The sequence below is a fragment of the Pongo pygmaeus genome, chromosome 7 (genome assembly GCF_028885625.2).
Source record: "Pongo pygmaeus isolate AG05252 chromosome 7, NHGRI_mPonPyg2-v2.0_pri, whole genome shotgun sequence".
NCBI classification, from domain to species: Eukaryota; Metazoa; Chordata; class Mammalia; order Primates; family Hominidae; genus Pongo; species Pongo pygmaeus.
This window is the reverse complement of record NC_072380.2, coordinates 18,757,510-18,774,720: the sequence shown is the minus strand read 5'-3', so window position 1 is coordinate 18,774,720 and position 17,211 is coordinate 18,757,510. Positions and strand designations below refer to the sequence as shown.

Sequence of the window (17,211 nt, the reverse complement as noted above, 5' to 3'; positions counted from 1 at the left end):
AAATAAGATTCTGTTCAAATGTCCTTGCAAATGAGGAAGCCTCACATTATCAGTTTTTTCCAGGAATTTTATTGTTGATTAACTGCTGATGGGGTAGAATTTATAGTTGAGAATAATTTCAAAAAGTGAATCAGTTGCCAATGGGCTTAGTAAAGAAAGGAAAATATAGAAGTGGAATCTGTAGCTTGATTTTTGTGTGTTTTTTTTGGAGGGGGGTCTCATTATTGTTTGTACAATGTGTGTTACTGTGAAAAACCCTAATGAACTTTGGCTTAAATACTGGTAATAACTAAAACTGCTCATTCTCCCAGTCTGACCACCCACCCATTCTATAGCCTACCATGCCTATCCAAATGTTTATAATTTATTTTTGTATCATTTGAATTCTTTATCGTGTATTGCCCAGCAGTCTTTATGCTACCTGAAATTTTTACCAGAAATGACAGACATTCCAGCAAATATTTTCTAAGGGCACTGTCCTTCATATAGAGTATTCGGTCAAATGAGTAGAAGGTTAGTCAAACTCATTCAATATAAGTCCCCAGTTTTCACTACACTCTATGAATTGTTATCAACATGAAAATAAGTTCAGGAAAGAAATATTGGGCCATCTTGCCTGACTGTGACTAGGTGTCTTCATCTGAGTAGGCTACATTACTGTAGTAAATGATCTCAAATTGTTGACTGGCTCAAACACAGTATAAGTTTGTTTCTTGTTTACATGGTTGTCAAAGCTAGATATTCCTGGTGAACAGAGTGCTTCTTTTTGCAAAAATATAGCAACCTCTTTCCATTTTGTGGCATCATCGTCTTTGGGGACTTTTGAATTTTTCTGTATTTGGCCTGTAAAAGTAAAATGAGTAGTGGTTCTTAAAAAGCTTGGCCTGGAAGTGGCACACATTGCTTTCACTCACATTCCTTAGCAGGAATCTAGTTGCAAGGGATACTGAGAAACAGTCTCTGGGTGTTCCCAGAAACAACCCTGTACCATGGGAGGAAGAAGAGATTTAGGTGGACAAACAGGCATCTCTGCCGCACCAGGTAACCTTTTCATTCATTTCCTTATGAGCCTGGTTGAGTGGAGTTTCATCTTTGGGTCTTCAGATGATTGATATTAATACGGATTTACTCTCTCTCATTAATGTTAATTTTAAATGATAGTGTTTCTACATATTTTCTAGAAAAAGCTAGTACTTTTTTATTGAAGCTTATCTTATATGTTATTGTTCCCATATATAAAAGCTAACACAGAACTCCTTAATCCTAATTAAATAGATTAGTTTGAAATCAATACACCTACTTCTGACAAAGAAGCCACATAGATATGCCATCTTGGATGTTACTTGTATGATTACAGGTATATCTGTTTGCTGTTGCTGCTGTATCAAATTACCATAAACTTGTTGTCTTAACACAATATATTAGCTCATAGGTCTGAAGGTCAGAAGTCCAAAATGGGTTGGCAGGGCTGTGTTCTTTCTGGAGGCTCGAGGGGAGAATCTTTTTGCTTGTCTTTTCCAGCTTCTAAAAGCTGTCTATTCCTTGGCTCATGACCCCCTTTCTCCACCTTCAAACCTCTTCTTCCCTTCTGCTTCTGTCATCCCATCTTCTCTGACTCTGAACCTCCAACCTCTCTTGTAAGAACGCTGTGAGGCTGAGCATCATGGCTTGCATCTATAATCTTAGCACTTTGGGAGGCCAAGGCAGGAGGATCACTTGAGCCCAGGAGTTAGAGACCAACTTGGGCAACGTAATGAGACCTCATCTCTACAAAAATTTTTTTAAAAAATTAAAAAATGTTAAAACTAGGTGGGCACAGTGGCGTGTGCCTGTAGACCTAGCTACTTGAAAGGTTGAAGCAGGATGCTCAATTGAGTCTAGGAGTTCGAGGTTACAATGAGCTATGATCGCACCACTGCACTTGAGCCTGGGCTATAGAGTGAGACCCTATCTCTGAAAAAACAAAACAAAAATACATCCTGTGTGCCCACTGAGACAACCCAGGGTAATCTCTTCTTAAATTCATTAACTTATTCACATCTGCAAATTCTCTTTTGACATATAATATTCACAGAGTAACATAAAAATCTTGTGATCTGGGAGTTAGGACATGGACATCTTTGGGGAGACCATTATTCATCTTTCCACAATAGATAAATTATGTACAGACTTTTTCTCAGAGAAAAGTGATGCAACGATGAAATGGATTTTTGATTGCTTTTCAGAAAACAATTTGCTGATCAGCCTGTGCTGTGCAGTGACGAAATGTTGATGCCAGAAGGAACTGGAGAGGTTATTTCATCCAATACTCACATTTCCTGGATGAGGAATCTAGGACCCTTAAAAATTGATAGATACTTGCCCAGAGGTTATTCACGCAATCACAGGCAGAGCTTTGGGACCTTCTGGGGATTTTAAGATAAAGGAGGAGAGAAGGTGCCATGTTCTTTTCTTAGAACTCCATTTAAAGCATTTTTTTTCTTTAAGTAACAATAATATTCTAGAATATAAAATGTTCCCAAGTCGACTTCTGATAGCGAGGAAATGTTTTAGTGAATCATGGACCTCAGACCTTAATACTGTATATGAAAGAAATACTTTTCTATAATGTTCTGCAGAGCACTCTTGTTTAAATAGACTGTCAAGGAGATGGGCTCCATATTTAAGAGAAAATGTTTTGAGTCTTAACACTTGTCAAGTACTTTTGTTGGCTAGTTGGGAGCGGGTGGTAAAAGTACTGACAATTCTCTTATCTCATTCTTAGCCTGTTGTTTCCCTCTCCCCCTTGCCTGTGCTACCCAGTATTGTAGCCACTCACCCCATGTCGCTGTCGAGCAGTTAATACCTGGCTAGTCCAAATTGAGATATTCTGGGAGTGTAAAATACACACCAGATTTCAAAGACTCGTACAGAAAAAATAATGTAAAATATCTCATTGTTTTTATTGATTACATGTTGAAATAACTTCTTTTAAATTTGATAAAATAGAAAGAGAGTCTTACTATGTTGCCCAGGCTGGTCTCAAACCCCTGGGCTCAAACCCCTGGGCTCAAGTGATCCTCCCACGTTGGCCCCGCAAAGTGGCAAAGTGCTGGGATTATAGACATGAGCCACCATGCCTGGCCTGAAATGGTAACATTTTGGATATATGGGGCAAACAAGATGTATCATTAAAGTTAATTTTACTTGTTTTCTTTTTACACATTTTAATGAGGTTACTAGAAATTTTAAGTTATTATGTGGCTTTTATAGACTTCTATTGGACAGTACTATTCTATACTTTTCCCCAGCTCTAATGATGTTCCGATTTGAGGCACATTACTTCTCCCTTATCCTATGAGAATCAGATATCTTAGAACTAGTGCAGTAAAAATAGAGTATTTCTTATTTGTATTCACAAGCTAGGAAGCTTATCATATCTTGATGAGTGACTGTGATACTTATTATGATGTACTAAGACCTTTGTAATTCTGGGGAAAATGCAATTAGTAATATCTAAATTAAAGAATAATTTAAAAGAAATGCACTTTTATTTGCTCCTCGGAATGTCTTAACACAAGCTGAGCAACGTGCTGCTTAGTAAAACAGGCCATGCAGAGTAATTGAAAGAGCATAGTCTTGAGGATCCAAGTAGATTCAACATTGAATCCAAGCTCCTCCCTTAGCTGAAAAGCTTAAGACAAGTTAACTACTTTCTCTAAAACCATCTATAAAATGAGACTGATCATATCTATCTAATAGTGTTTGTCATATGTATTAAATGAGATAATGTGAAGTTTCTGGCCTATATAAAATTCCCTGGGGAACAGACTGAGTCGTATGGGGTTGAGGAGGTGGAAAGGAAGCAGGACTGGGCAGAGAGGAACGGACGGCAGTGCCATCTCATCGTAGGCCTCTGTGAATACTTGCAGAGCTCCGGGACCGGAGGTGGATGGGGAAAGATAGAGAGGCGTTGACACATCCTCAGATGCAGGTCCTCTCTCCCATGACCCTGGGCCAGGCACCTTTTTTCATCTCAGGGCAATTCTCGGCGACAGCTGCCAGGTGATGCTGGATGTGCCCTTCATTTCTGAAGGGGCGTCTGGGCAGCTCAGCACAGCGTCTACCCAGCAATGTGCATTCCCCCCACTCCTGTCACCAGCTTGCATTACACGAGAGAGGGTACTGTTCTGGTCACATGAAGTTATCATTGTTAATTTATCCATTTGACTTGTTTCATACTCTTTCTTGCTACAAACAACATTTTTTAACTCATCTCTTCTGAGTTTCTGGAGTATAGTCCTTGGAAAAGAACTGTGAGGTTACGAGGTAGATAAATTCAACTTTACAAGATAATGCAAAATTATCTTCTGGTATGGGTATATACCCAGGAAGAGCAAAACAGTTGAGATTGGTGTCCTCAAGAAGTTTAATAGTGATGATTATGTTCTGTTTCATGTATTTGGAGGAATATTTAAGGGTGTTTTTTATTATTTCTAATATCTTGTGTAAATACTATATGTATTGTTTCTTATGTGTCAGTTATTACATAATAAAAATGCCCCTTAAGGGGAAATAGATCAAAGTTATCCAAAGTTCTATGGAATCCTTCGGGGGTCTTCTGACATACATGGAAGAAGTCTAATAGTTTGTTTCTACAGTATTTGATATACTACCTCGTCTGGTTTATGACGTGGCAGGAGGCATGAAAGATGCTCTTATCTTTTTACTTCATGCATGCACTTTCCTGTCTGCCAGGCTCATTTGGGGCTGGCAGGTATCATTGACTGTTGTGTCTGCAGTTTCCTCTGAGAGAGATTAAGATTTCATTTAGATTGTCAGCCTTCACCTAGACAGCCCAAGTTGTGATCTCAATATTACTGTAATATTAGCTCTCATCAGGCCTTTGTCATTGCTGTTCTTTGCAAGGAAGCTTTCTCCCTCTGCTAGGGATCTTTAGTCTAAAAGTCTAGAAGGCTAAGGATCCCTAGTAGAAGGGGAAGGAGTAGTTTTAACCCTAGAGAATTTGGGAATTGCACAGCCTAACTCTGGTCCCTTCTCGTCTTAGAGTGTCTTTTTTCCTATCCATTTATTGTTTCCTTCTTGTATAAAAATGTATTAGATTTTTTTAAATATCTAAGAGTTAGTATTTTTATGCTATAATTTTCCTCCATACCTTTGGCCAGCTCCAAGGATCCCTTGAATCAGTACTGCCACATGAAAACAGTTTCATTTATCAGAATAATTTTTTTTTTTTTTCCAGTAGAGATAGGGTTTCACTATGTTCCCAGGCTGGTCTTGAGCTCCTGAGCTCAACTGCTCAAGTGATCCGCCTGTCTTGGCCTCCCAAAGTGCTAGGATTACACATGTGAACCACTGCACCCAGCCTATCAGAATAATTTTAATTTATTATTTAAGAAGTGAAAGAAGCTTCCATCTAGAGAAGGAACTTCACTTTTTTTTTTTTTTGGAGATGCAGTCTCGGTCTGTCACCCAGGCTGGAGTGCAGTGGCGTGATCTCGGCTCACTGCAAGCTCTGCCTCCTGGGTTCACGCCATTCTCCTGCCTCAGCCTCCCAAGTAGCTGGGACTACAGGTGCCCACCACCACGCCCGGCTATTTTTTTGTATTTTTAATAGAGACAGGGTTTCACCGTCTTAGCCAGGATGGTTTCGATCTGCTGACCTTGTGATCCGCCTGCCTCAGCCTTCTAAAGTGCTGGGATTACAGATGTGAGCCACTGCGCCCGGCTGGAACTTCATTTTTAACTTAGTTAATTTGAGTTTTGTGGAATGTTTTCTCCAGAGGCTTAGGGAACAGTGTGGTGGTAGCAGATGAGAAGAGTTGGCTGGCAGGTTAGGGCTCAGGTGGGTGTGGTGGGCAGGTGTTTAAGGGACCAGGAACATTTTATTGATGATGATTTACTGTTTGGTGCCTCAGGCTTGAGTAGGTACCAGTGTCTTCTTAATCTTTGTCACTGAAACAAAATACTGGCTTGAGGTGCTCTAGTTACCTTACTGTTTCATAACGCTTGGACAGGACTATTTTCAGATCCCAAAGTCTTTTTTCAGATCTTTCCTAGCATTCAGGGTCCAGTGTTACTGCCCATCATCACTACTTACCTATCAGATGCCACGCTAGATGCTTCATCTCTGTTTGCCCTCCACCATCTTATATAAGTCATTTGTAATAGCCAGGATTCCTGGCTTGAAAAACATGGAAACTGACCTTTAATAACTTCAGAGTAAAAAGGAATCTATCGAAAGGTCATCACGTAGTTCACAAAATGGAGGAGGAGGCTATTTTGAGGATCATAGTAGAAAAATAGACTTGAACCAAGGAGGCTGACTGCAGAGGAAGGTGACACGTTGCTTCCGTAGGAAAAGTATGGGGCTAGTAGCCTGCAGTTGCCACCACAACTGCAGCAGGGGGGCTCTGTCAACCAACTCTGAGTCTTTACGCCACTTTTTTGAGAGCATCACATGGCCAGGCTTAGGTCACATGGCGTATACCTTCATTGCCAGCTTACAGGGACGGGGAATATCTGAAGATTTCTGCTAAAGCAGGATGTTGTTTTGGTGAGTAGCCTAAAATCAACAAATTTTAATACAGCATGTTTCCCCCTGTTTTTAAGTGAAATATGGAGAATGTAAGGAACTTAGTCAATGTCACTGACCAGTCAATGACAAAGCCAAGATATGAACACAGGTCTGTTTGGCTCATAGCCATTGCACTTTGCTGCCACCTTATGTTCTGTTGACCTGGTAGAAACCATGATTTGGGGCTTGGCCACATTGAAATTTGGATGAGGCAGAGTATTAAATAGCAAATCTGTTGGGTTTGTTTGTTGTATTTAAGGTCATATGTGTCAAGCTGGTCTGATTCATAGAATCCCTACTCATTGAGGGGTAGCAGCAGTATAACCAGCAGTTGGGGGAAATGTGTTTGAAATAGCCCTGTCTTCTCCAAATTTTGTGGTGTTCTGCTCCATTGGAGAAGTTCATCATCTCCATGTTGTATATAGCCCAGCCCTTACATATTTCAGAATCTGTTTCAGATTTTTCTAAACCCTTCAGGAATTTACTTGAGGTTGAGCTAGTACCAGTCCAAACTCCCACCTGGACATTCTACCCCCAGTAGTGAATTTCTGCAGCCCCAGAGCTTAGCTTTGGTATTAAAATTTGAATTTTAATTGTTCCCCAACTATCTGTATTCCATCCTTTAATTCCAGAGAGACCTTATCCAGTGAGGAGTTAAAATAACATCTATATAATATAGGCAGTTTGGTTTACTGCCCTTTTGAATATAAAAGCCAAAGATAAATTTGGTTACAGAAAATGTGCCCAAAGTGACAACTCTTGCAGCTAGCCAAACATCAGTTACTGGGAAGAAAAAAATGAATAATCCCCTCAAAATTCCAATCAGGTTCTGTTACTACTTTTTAAAGTCCCTTTGATAGCTTTTCATCATCCTTAAAAAAGCCTCTCATCATCCTTCTTAAATATATTTCTCAGTTCCCGCTCCATTATGGCCTCACTGATTTTCTTCTGGTTGCTCCTGCTTTTACCTTTTACCCCTCTGTCAGAGGGCCTTGGCACAGACTGCTGTTCCCTCTTTTCTCCTGTCCATTCTTCAGATCCTGCCTCATTTTCTAAAGTCCTCAGGGAAGCCTTCCCACACTTCCTTAAAGCCAGGCCCATTCCGATTGCTGTCAGAGACTTTCAGAGCTGCAGTACCTGTGATTCTCTTCCACTGTATTGGCACAGTTACTGTTTTACATTTATTTTGGGTATTATTTGATTATTAATTATTGATTGATTAATGTCTATCTCAATGTCAGCTCAGTGGGAACAGGAATCTCTCTGGATTTGCATAATATTTTATTCCTCATACCTGGCACAGTGGATGAGGGAAGTTAAAATGTTGAAGAGAATTTAAACAGATGTTTTGTCTTTTGCACTATAGAGCTTACAGTTACTCTTACATTGTACCAAATGGTCACCCTTTTTTGATGAAACTAAATATGGCTTGACATTATTAAGGACTGAGAGAAATTCATAAGTGACCCTGACTACCAAGCAAACTAATCAAAGAAATGAAAAATGAAATGTTGGTAATTTAGAGGACTTTTGATAAATGAAAATGAGACAGCAAAAAATGGCTCCCTCTCTGTCTCTGTTCAAATAATCTTTTTTAGAAAAAATGCACCTAGGGTCATGTACTTCAATTGGCATTGTTTTTTACTTAGAGACTAATTTGTCTTTGATGTGAAGCACAAGGGCAGGGATTTCTGATCATTTTATTCCCTCCTAGATTCAATGATTGGCATGTATGAGGCACTTGGGGAATATTTGTTGAGTTGACACTAGATATTAGAGATAATTATGGACGGGCTTATTGGATTAGCTTTTGAAACAGTATTTTCTCAGCACTCACCCTTTTATATACAACTATTGGTTTACTCATCTGGATGAACAGCTTTGGAGGCTGTGAAATAGCATTTCTGTATTTGCATTTTGTGTTTACTTTGGGCTAGAATTAAGAATACCTTCTTGTAGCACAGAAAGAAGAGTTTATAATGCCTTAGGTATATAGGGTAAGTTTTGCTGATCTCCAGAAGGCCCTGTAGCTTCACGGTTTTGTGTTTCTTTTCCATATGATAGTTGGAAAGGTCTGAGCTGACTGTAGCATTGTCAACTATACAGAGTTAAGTGTGTGAACACACAGAGGCTGTCTTTGTTCTGCATTGTCCGTACTTCTAAATAGCAAATCTAATGCATGACTCTGGTCTAAAACATCTTACATGACTGGTCTTGTTCATGAGGGGGAAAAAATGAGGTTTTTTTCAGGTTTGAAACTGTTTAACTTATACGGGTATTCCCCCTGCCTTAAGAATGTTATTTCATTTGAAATGTAAGAAGGTTCTATTTAAAGATTTTTCCCCCCATCCTGTTGCTTTGTATGTTTGAGGAACAGATGGAATCAAAAGCATGTGATGCTCCAGGAAGATTGAAGGCTGCTGGAGTGAGGTGATGCGTCCTCATAGGTTGTACAAATCATAGGATTTTTTTTTTTTACTCCTAACCGCCAATTCTTATAGTGACTGTTCATTAGGTTGATTTAGCTTACATTCTAGTGATGTCTTACGGACTAAGGAAATCCGTAGCCCCACTGCTAGAAAAAACTTTGCAATTTTGTGTCCAATTGAGATGGGTAAAGGCAAGCCTTATTGGACCTTTCTGAAAAGGGGCAGGGGAAATAAAGGGAAGGGGTTGTGAAGCTGGTTCAGCAGGCTGGGGTCGAAGGATGAGGGACCAGACAGCGAGGAATAGGTAGTCCGGCACTGTGGGCCAAGTGTTTATGTGGGAGAAAGTGTTTATGTTTATGTTATGTTCTGAGTCCCGTTTAGGAAAGCGGTGGTGTGTCTATCAAGATGGTAGGTTAGTGACACATGGCAGCTGGGTTCTGGTGCAGACTCAGATGTCAGGCAGTGGAGCCTGTATCAGGCCTCATGTGGCTGGACCATCTGGGGGATAAGAATCCTGTCCTGGGGTATAGAGTGTTAGAAGAAGCTAGGCTGCCACCATCTGCTGGGGTTCAAAATAGATCCCTAGACTAGAAAAGTATTAGCTGGGAAGGCCTGGAAGAAGACAGGAAAAATAAAGCAGTAAGTTTTGATCCAATGTATCTGTTTTCCTCATGATAACTTGTGTGTTTATGTATCCTTAACAGTAGTAGCTATTGTTCTCTGCAAGATTAACTTGCTTTGTAGTCATGTTACTGCATGGAAAGGAATAGCACTCAGAGAACGAAAGGATGCGTACCTCACTCCTGCCAGGTCAAGGACACGGAGCTGTCACATACTTTTCAGGACTCCAAGACCAGTTCCTACGCTATTAGTACAGTTGATTTTTTTTTTCATGTCTCCTTTTCGTAGTTCTTATGAGTAGCTCTGGCCTCTATTTCACTCTAGAGTCAGTCTCCCAGCCTTGAACTTTCCATTTCGAGATAACCTTTCAGGCTGTAATGTAGTCTGAAAAGATATGTGTTCGTGGAATATTTAGCTTTCAAGAAACAAATAGCATAGGAGGAAAAAAAGAAACCTCAATATTGGTAATTAAGAAACCTGGACCCAAGTCTCAGTTTGGTCACTTCATAGTTATGAGCTCCCGGAGAAGTCACTTTGTTTCTGTGTCTCAGGAGTCATCTATAGAATGAAGAGATTGAAGATGATTTTTTCTGAGGCCTCTGCCAGCTCTAATAATAAGTCCAAATGAATGGTCTAGGAAAGAATTAATCATTAGCATCTTTATAACAGCAGCACTAGCCTCTTGAATATGTTGGGCCACGTCACAAATATGGACAGAAAATCTTGGCAAGCCCCTGCCCTGTCACTCCCAAATCAGCCTCTGTCACTTTACTCTGTTTCAGTACAAGCAAATGTAATCTGAGGAACCTAAGGAAAGTGATGAGAGCCTTTTGAATTAACTGAGTGTTACAACCGCCATTCTGTTCCGAAAATAAGCTGAGGCTGAGTTCCTCTTGACACCTCATGCCTCTCTTCCCTCCCCAGTCCTTCTTGGTATCCTTCTAATTGTACCTCTAGACAATTGGTATGTATAATTCATTTCCACTTTAGCTTCTCTCCAGAGTTCATACCTCAGTCTTCAGCTCTTTCTACTAATGGTTCTATGACGTTTTCTTAGCAAAGACGGAAGCATCTGCCTGGGTGCCGTTTGATATTCTCCTGTTGATTTCACTTGGGATCTGAAAGCCTTTCAGTTCATTGGTACTCTGAAGATATTCATCATTATAATTATGGCAACAGAATTTCTTATTCTCTCTACCTCCCACCCCCAACTGAATGTGAGCTGCTCAAAGTTAGGGGCCTGATGGTATCAGCGTTGTGTGTCCTCAGCATCTGGTACCTAGTAGACACAGCAAAGAAGTGTAATGAGTTCATTTCCCTGGTACTCTTTTGAGAGGCTGAGAGAGTTTTTCTGATGACCATTAACTAGGTCCCTTGTTAGAAGCCTTTTAGGGCTTATCTACCAAATGGTGTCCTTAGAGAAAGCATCAGAAGGTGAAGCACCAGTTTCCAGCCTTCTGCTTAATTAGTTTGCTTCATTAAATGTCTCCTGCTATTTTGATTTGTTATGGAAGTCACCTTCACTTTCTGCTAAAGCTTTTGTGGAAAGTTATTTTGTACCTTTAAACAGCTGCTTCTCTCCAGGAAGCCTGCTTTTATTTTACAGCAAGCTGGCTCGGCTGTCTCTGTACAGGCTGGCTCATGTCTATAAATGGTCAAGGCCTCAGAGCCAGATGGGGCAGGACAGGGTCATCCAACACGTCTTTGAAGTGATTATTTCATATTGAATCTAGTTGTGAACCCCATATGTACCTAACACCGTGATTGTGGGTGATAAGAAATAATGTAGGAGGAAGAAAATAAGACTTGTTCAGAAAACAACTGGAAAACCATATTGTTTCAACGTTAGGATGCGATACCTTGCAGGCGTAGTATTCACTACATCCTTATTGTAGCAAAAGATTGCAGACTAAATGTTCAATAGTAAGACCCTGATAAAATATGATACATTCACATGCTAGAATACTATGCTGCTATTAACAAGAGTAAGGCGGCTTTGGATGTGATAATGTAACAGGATTTTGATAAGGAATAAAAGAGCAAGAAATAGCAAGAAGGCCAGGCACAGTGGCTCACGCCCATAATCCCAGCACTTTGAGAGTCTGAGGTAGGAGTATCGCTTGAGACCAGGAGTTTGAGACTGGCCTGGGCAGCACAGCAAGACCCTATTTCTACCAAAAAACAAACAAACAAACAAACAAATAGCCTGATGTAATCGTGCCAGGTGCATGCTTGTAGTCCTAGCTACTCAGGAGGCTCAGGCATGAGGATCACTTGAGTCCAGGATCTTTGCTCATAGCTGCAGTGAGCTATGATGGCATCACTGCACTCCAGCCTGAGCGACAGAACAGGACCCTATCTCTAAAATAAAAATAAAAATAGCAAAAATAGACCAAGCATAGTGGCTCACATCTGTAATCCCAGCACTTTGGGAGGCAGAGGAGGGTGGATCACCTGAGGTTAGGAGTTCAAGACCAGCCGGGCCAAGATGGCAAAACCCCATCTTTACTAAAAAATACAAAAATTACCCAGGCATGGTGGCAGGTGCCTGTAATCCCAACTACTCCAGAGGCTGAGGCAGGGAGAATTGCTTGAACCCGGGAGGCAGAGGTTACAGTGAGCCAAGATCATGCCGCTGTACTCCAGCCTGGGCGATGGAGCGAGACTCCATCTCAAAAAAAAAAAAAAGCAAAAATATATATCATGCTTCCATTTATAGTCCATGAGAAGAAAAGGGATGGGCAAGTGCACACACACAAACCCACACACACACGCGCGCGCGGACACACACACGTGGATGGCTTATTATCTCTGGAAGGATGCATAGGAAACTGGGAACAGTTCTTGTTTCTGGGCAGAGGGACCGAACAGGAAACTGGTATGGGAAGGAAACAAATTTCACTGTGTACTTTTTTGTATAGTTAGGGGGGAAAATCATTCTATATTTATTGTATTCATTTTTTCAGAAAAAAAAACTGCTAAATTTTCTTTTTTTGAGACAGGATCTCACTGTGTCTCCCAGGCTGGAGTGCAGTTGTATGATCACAGCTCACTGCAACCTTGACCTACTGGGCTCAGGTGATCCTCCCACCCCAGCCTCTCAAGTAGTCAGGACCACAGGTGCTCATCATCATGCCCGGCTAATTTTTTGTATTATTTGTAGAGATGGGTTTTTCACTGTGTTGCCCAGGTTGGTCTTGAACTCTTGGACTCATGTGATCTGCCCGCCTTGGCCTCCCAAAGTGCTGGGACTACAGGAGTGAGCCACTGCACCTGTCCTATATTGTCTTTAAAAGAAAGTTGAATGACATGAGAGCCGATAGAGAAGGGAAACTTGTTGTCTATTTAAAGTAGTTTCTTTATTTGACAGGTGGTCATTGAGCTCCTGCTTTTCACCAGGTTCTGTTTTGGCCTCTGAGATGCAGGTGATTTCAAACAGCTATGAGTGCCCTGAAGTCACAGAAGTAGGGGTTTTGGTGGCGAATGGATGACTAGGGTGGAGCTGGGCTGCTGTTTAAGGAAGGATCGTCACAGAAGGTCCTTTTGGAAAAAGATACTGAGCTGACTGCTGAATGAGGAGAAGCCAGCTTAGTAGTGAATCAGGATGGGGCAACAGAGTTCCAGACAGGATGATAGCAGATGGACAGTTATTCCGGAAGGCTTCAGAAAGGAGGCAAGCTTGCCTTCCATGCATGGGCTGAGTGGAAGCTAAAGTGCCACGCACTCACCTGGAACGAAGAGTCAGGCCTGACTGACAAAGATAGGAAGAGTGAGAAGCGGTAGGGATTAAGTTTAGGTCAGTAGGATGAGGCCTGAGCATCAAGGACCCCTGGATGCTGGGGTCTGGCCAGCTTTTTCAGGTACCTCTTGAAACATACTCAGATGTGTCGCAGGTGTCATCTGCTGTGAGACTGCTAGCAGCATTGTAGGAGTTCTCTTCACTCTGTCCACGTAGAAATACGTGTTCTGCAACAGAAAGTAAAAGGCAGGAGCAGAAGAAAACTTTCTCTCCTTGACTTACAGAAAAGCTCATGGCAGGTTTAAAAAAGACAGGGCAACGCAGACAGCTATAGTGTGAGGGACACAGCGTGGCTCCTGGTATACTTCATGCGAGAATCTGAATGCTGGCTCTGTGATAGCGTCCTCAACCCACCTACCTCATCAGTAAAGTCTGGATTGCAATATTACCTCAACCCACTTCGCAGAATTGTCAAGTTGAGAGTGAAAACAAGAGAACAAGTGGCTTCTGTAAAGTATTAGGTGTTAAACAGATCGATGAAAGTGGTTATTAGTGGAGACAGTACAGGAGTAACGTCAATTGGGCAGTCTTTGGGTAAAGATGGCGTCCTTCTGCTAAACTTCCCAGAAATGACATGTATCAGATTCCATTTCTGTACGTCCTAGCATGTGGTTTTAGTTTTTGTTGTTGTTGTTGTTTGTTTGTTTGTTTTTTAATCTAACCATTTTGGTGGAGAAAAGAAAATAAAGTTCATCAGGAGATACTTTATAACTCCTCATTATGATGACTGACAAATATCCAAAGGGCATGTTTCTTTTAAGCCCGTGCTCTGTCTTTATCCCCACAGAGAGGCAGGCGCTCATGTCTTTTACACGGGACTTTTTGAATGTTTATCTTGATTATGGTATTAGTATCTTACTGGGTTCCACCTCAAGCTTACTTTTGTTAACTGGAGATCTTTACCTGTAGAATCATCATCTGCTTAAGTTAGAACTAAGTCTATTGCAAATGATCAATTTTATTTTACTGCTATAGTACACTACTTTTTAAGTCTTTGGAACATGCTTTGTAAAATAGTAACTTTACAGAATTTTTCTTAATTCTGAGAAACAGTTATTTAGCAGCTTCAGTTTCCTAAGAAGAGAGGAAAATATACCTCAAAGGACAGGAGAGTCCCCAAGATCTTCCAAAACCTATAATCTATTATTATTTTAGATGGTAACATTTTACCAATATTAATGTCTTTGTCTTCTTTATAGCACAGTAGAAGCACCAAGTGCTTTAAAAATAGGAGATGAAAAGTAAAAATATATATATATATAAAAAAAAAAATATATATATATGTATACACACATACATATATATAAGGGAGGTAGGAAGAAAGCCCCTGTCGAGAGGATGCAACAAAACCCAAGGCTCAAACATCACCCTCTACTGGGCCTGTTGATAGTAGAGGGAAACAGTTACTTGACATTAAAACATAACTTTAGTAATTATAGTTTAAGAATTACTTTAAAACATTTTTTAAAAATTAATTACCTCAAATAATGCTCAAGAACATCAGTGCGTTGCAAAATTTGAACATTGGTACATTGTAAAAAAAGGTGTATACATTCTTGAGTTGTAAAGGAAAAGTTTAAATCTGAGGGGTGGGATGGATTGAGGCTGACCTTTTTTCCCAGAGTGGTCTTTATAAACAATGTTTAAGTTTTGTTATTAACACGAAAGCCTCCTTTATCTGGAGAACACTCTTATGTGGCTGAGCCTCTGTCCCTGGGATGCCAGATAGTGAGACATCGCAATTCTGTGTAGTATGCTCAAAACTCACTTCATATGTCAGGAGCTAAAATGGTCTTGTTTTCTAGTAATCTCCAGTTTGCGATTCGTACTCGGAGGTTTGCACGTTGCTGTGTACACTGACAAAACGTTGATGGCTTTTGGAAAAGCTGCTTGCTGCTTGTTGCCCGGAGTTAGCTTTCTTGGTCTCACTCTGTGCCATACTGAAAGTTAACCTATGCTAACCCCCAGTCATTTTCTCAGTCTCCCAGAGAGGTAACAGAACATCTTTATTCTGGATTTGCCATACACGCTGACATAATTCCTCTTTAAATATCTGGCTGTCGTAGTCTAAGGTCATAAGAAACATTTAATTCTTCAGAATGGCAACACAATTTGAATTGCTGTCAAACAGTGTGTGGCCTGAAATGGGAAAGAAAGGAAAATTATTGATCATTGAGATGCCTTTGTGTCTCGCATCGTTTCACTAGCCTGTAATTAATTGAGCCTTTTGACGTCCATCCATATTTTTTTCTTCCTTTTGGAAATTCAGCTGCGTTCCCACCCCACATGGTGCCTTGGAGATTACTTGAGACTTTTATTTGTGGTATCTCTATTTTGTTGTTGACATTAATGAGCTTACTGCACAAATATCACAAGAGAAATAGTGTTGCTTTTTGGAATGTTAATTGAATTGCTTGCCTGGCCAATTGCCATTTGTTCCAGTGTGTGAATATGATGGGGTGTGTGTGTGTGTGTGTGTGTGTGTGTGTGGAAAAGAGAGACGAGTAGCAGGGGTGGATTGCATTTTTTTCCTCTTTGCAGCCAGTGACGTGAGCTGTGCCTGGAACAATCAGACTCGCTGCAAACAGGGTAGTTGAAGATGCTGGGGGAGGCAGCCTGGTGCTTCTTAAGCTAACGCGGATCACGGCGCTCAGGAGCTGCTCAGGCACAACCCCGCAGAGTTCCTCCAGCGTGAGAGCCTTGGAACGGTTGGAAAGTGCCTTTTTATTTCTCTAAACCCCTTCCTTAGTTGACCTTCGAAAATGATTGGCGTGAATAGTGTCCAGAGTGCCAGCAAGGTACGGGTGAGGACCTCAGGTTCCGTGAAATACTCCCGGGAGGATTCTATCCGGCGGCAGTCTCACAGGTCAAAGTCCATGAAAATTTCCAACTCCTCAGAGTTTTCTGCTAAGGAGAACAAGGTAAAGAAATACCACATTGAACCTTATTGACAGCTGTGTGGCAGGGCAACAGAATTGGATAGTCTTTGGCAGTGTCTAATGTGCAGTGATAGACTGAGAAAGTAACAAGGAGTATAAAATGGTTCTAAGAGAATCAGGTGCGATCAGGTGAAAGGGATGGGACCTGAACTCCAGATACAGAGATGCTGTGGCGTGGGTCAGTTTTGTAAAGAGCCAGTTTGTGGAAGAGATAGGCAAAAGCCGTGCTCCAAATGAGATGACTGTGGGAAACTGTTGTTTGGCACATCGATCTTGTTTTTGGTCTCAGAAAGGTTGCCTTGACAAATGATTTTTCAGTGCAGAGTATTTTTAGAACATCAGGAATATAGAGATATTGTGTATGATTTTATCTTTCAGTTAGTTCCTTTTCCCTTTCCTCCCCTGGTCTGCCCCCAACCCCCAGTCTGTGGAGCTGATGTACAAGTATGACCTGGTCCTATTATACTACATTCATGTCAGGTTTGGAGTTGTTAGCCCCAGGCATATGTAATGAAGAGAAATTTCTTCTTTCATGTTCCTTACACATATATGTGCTGATGCTATGCTGCCATGAAACCACTTGTGTTTTTGCAGCTGTCTTGAAGATAATATAATCTTTGTTCGTCTGAAATGTGAAGGGAGTGATTACGTAGTGAAGTGGGCATTTACTACATGCAACATATTCTTGAGATTCTTCCCACCACCATCTGTGTGAGCAGGGTACTCAGAAACACTCCCACTCCACAGGTTTAAAAATGGAATAATAGAATCATAGGATCACAGAACTCCAGGGCTGGAGATGGAGATGATTATAACGGAGATTCATGGGCTTGATAATGTGCAGAG

The 17,211-nt window shown here is 40.9% G+C and overlaps 1 protein-coding gene across 7 annotated transcripts in view; it reads left to right on the top strand.

The window, feature by feature from the left end:
• PSD3 (pleckstrin and Sec7 domain containing 3) overlaps positions 1 to 17,211 on the top strand; it is a 491,817-nt gene that overhangs the window by 323,230 nt on the left and 151,376 nt on the right. Inside the window, exon 1 of one of the 7 annotated variants that reach the window (XM_054499661.2) lies at positions 15,983 to 16,347. The exons of the other annotated variants lie outside the window; for them this stretch is intronic. Within the exon in view, the coding sequence (XP_054355636.1) occupies positions 16,189 to 16,347 (159 nt within the window). The 5' untranslated portion in view covers positions 15,983 to 16,188. Of the gene's footprint in view, positions 1 to 15,982; positions 16,348 to 17,211 lie in introns of those variants that run through there. 7 annotated transcript variants of the gene reach the window in all.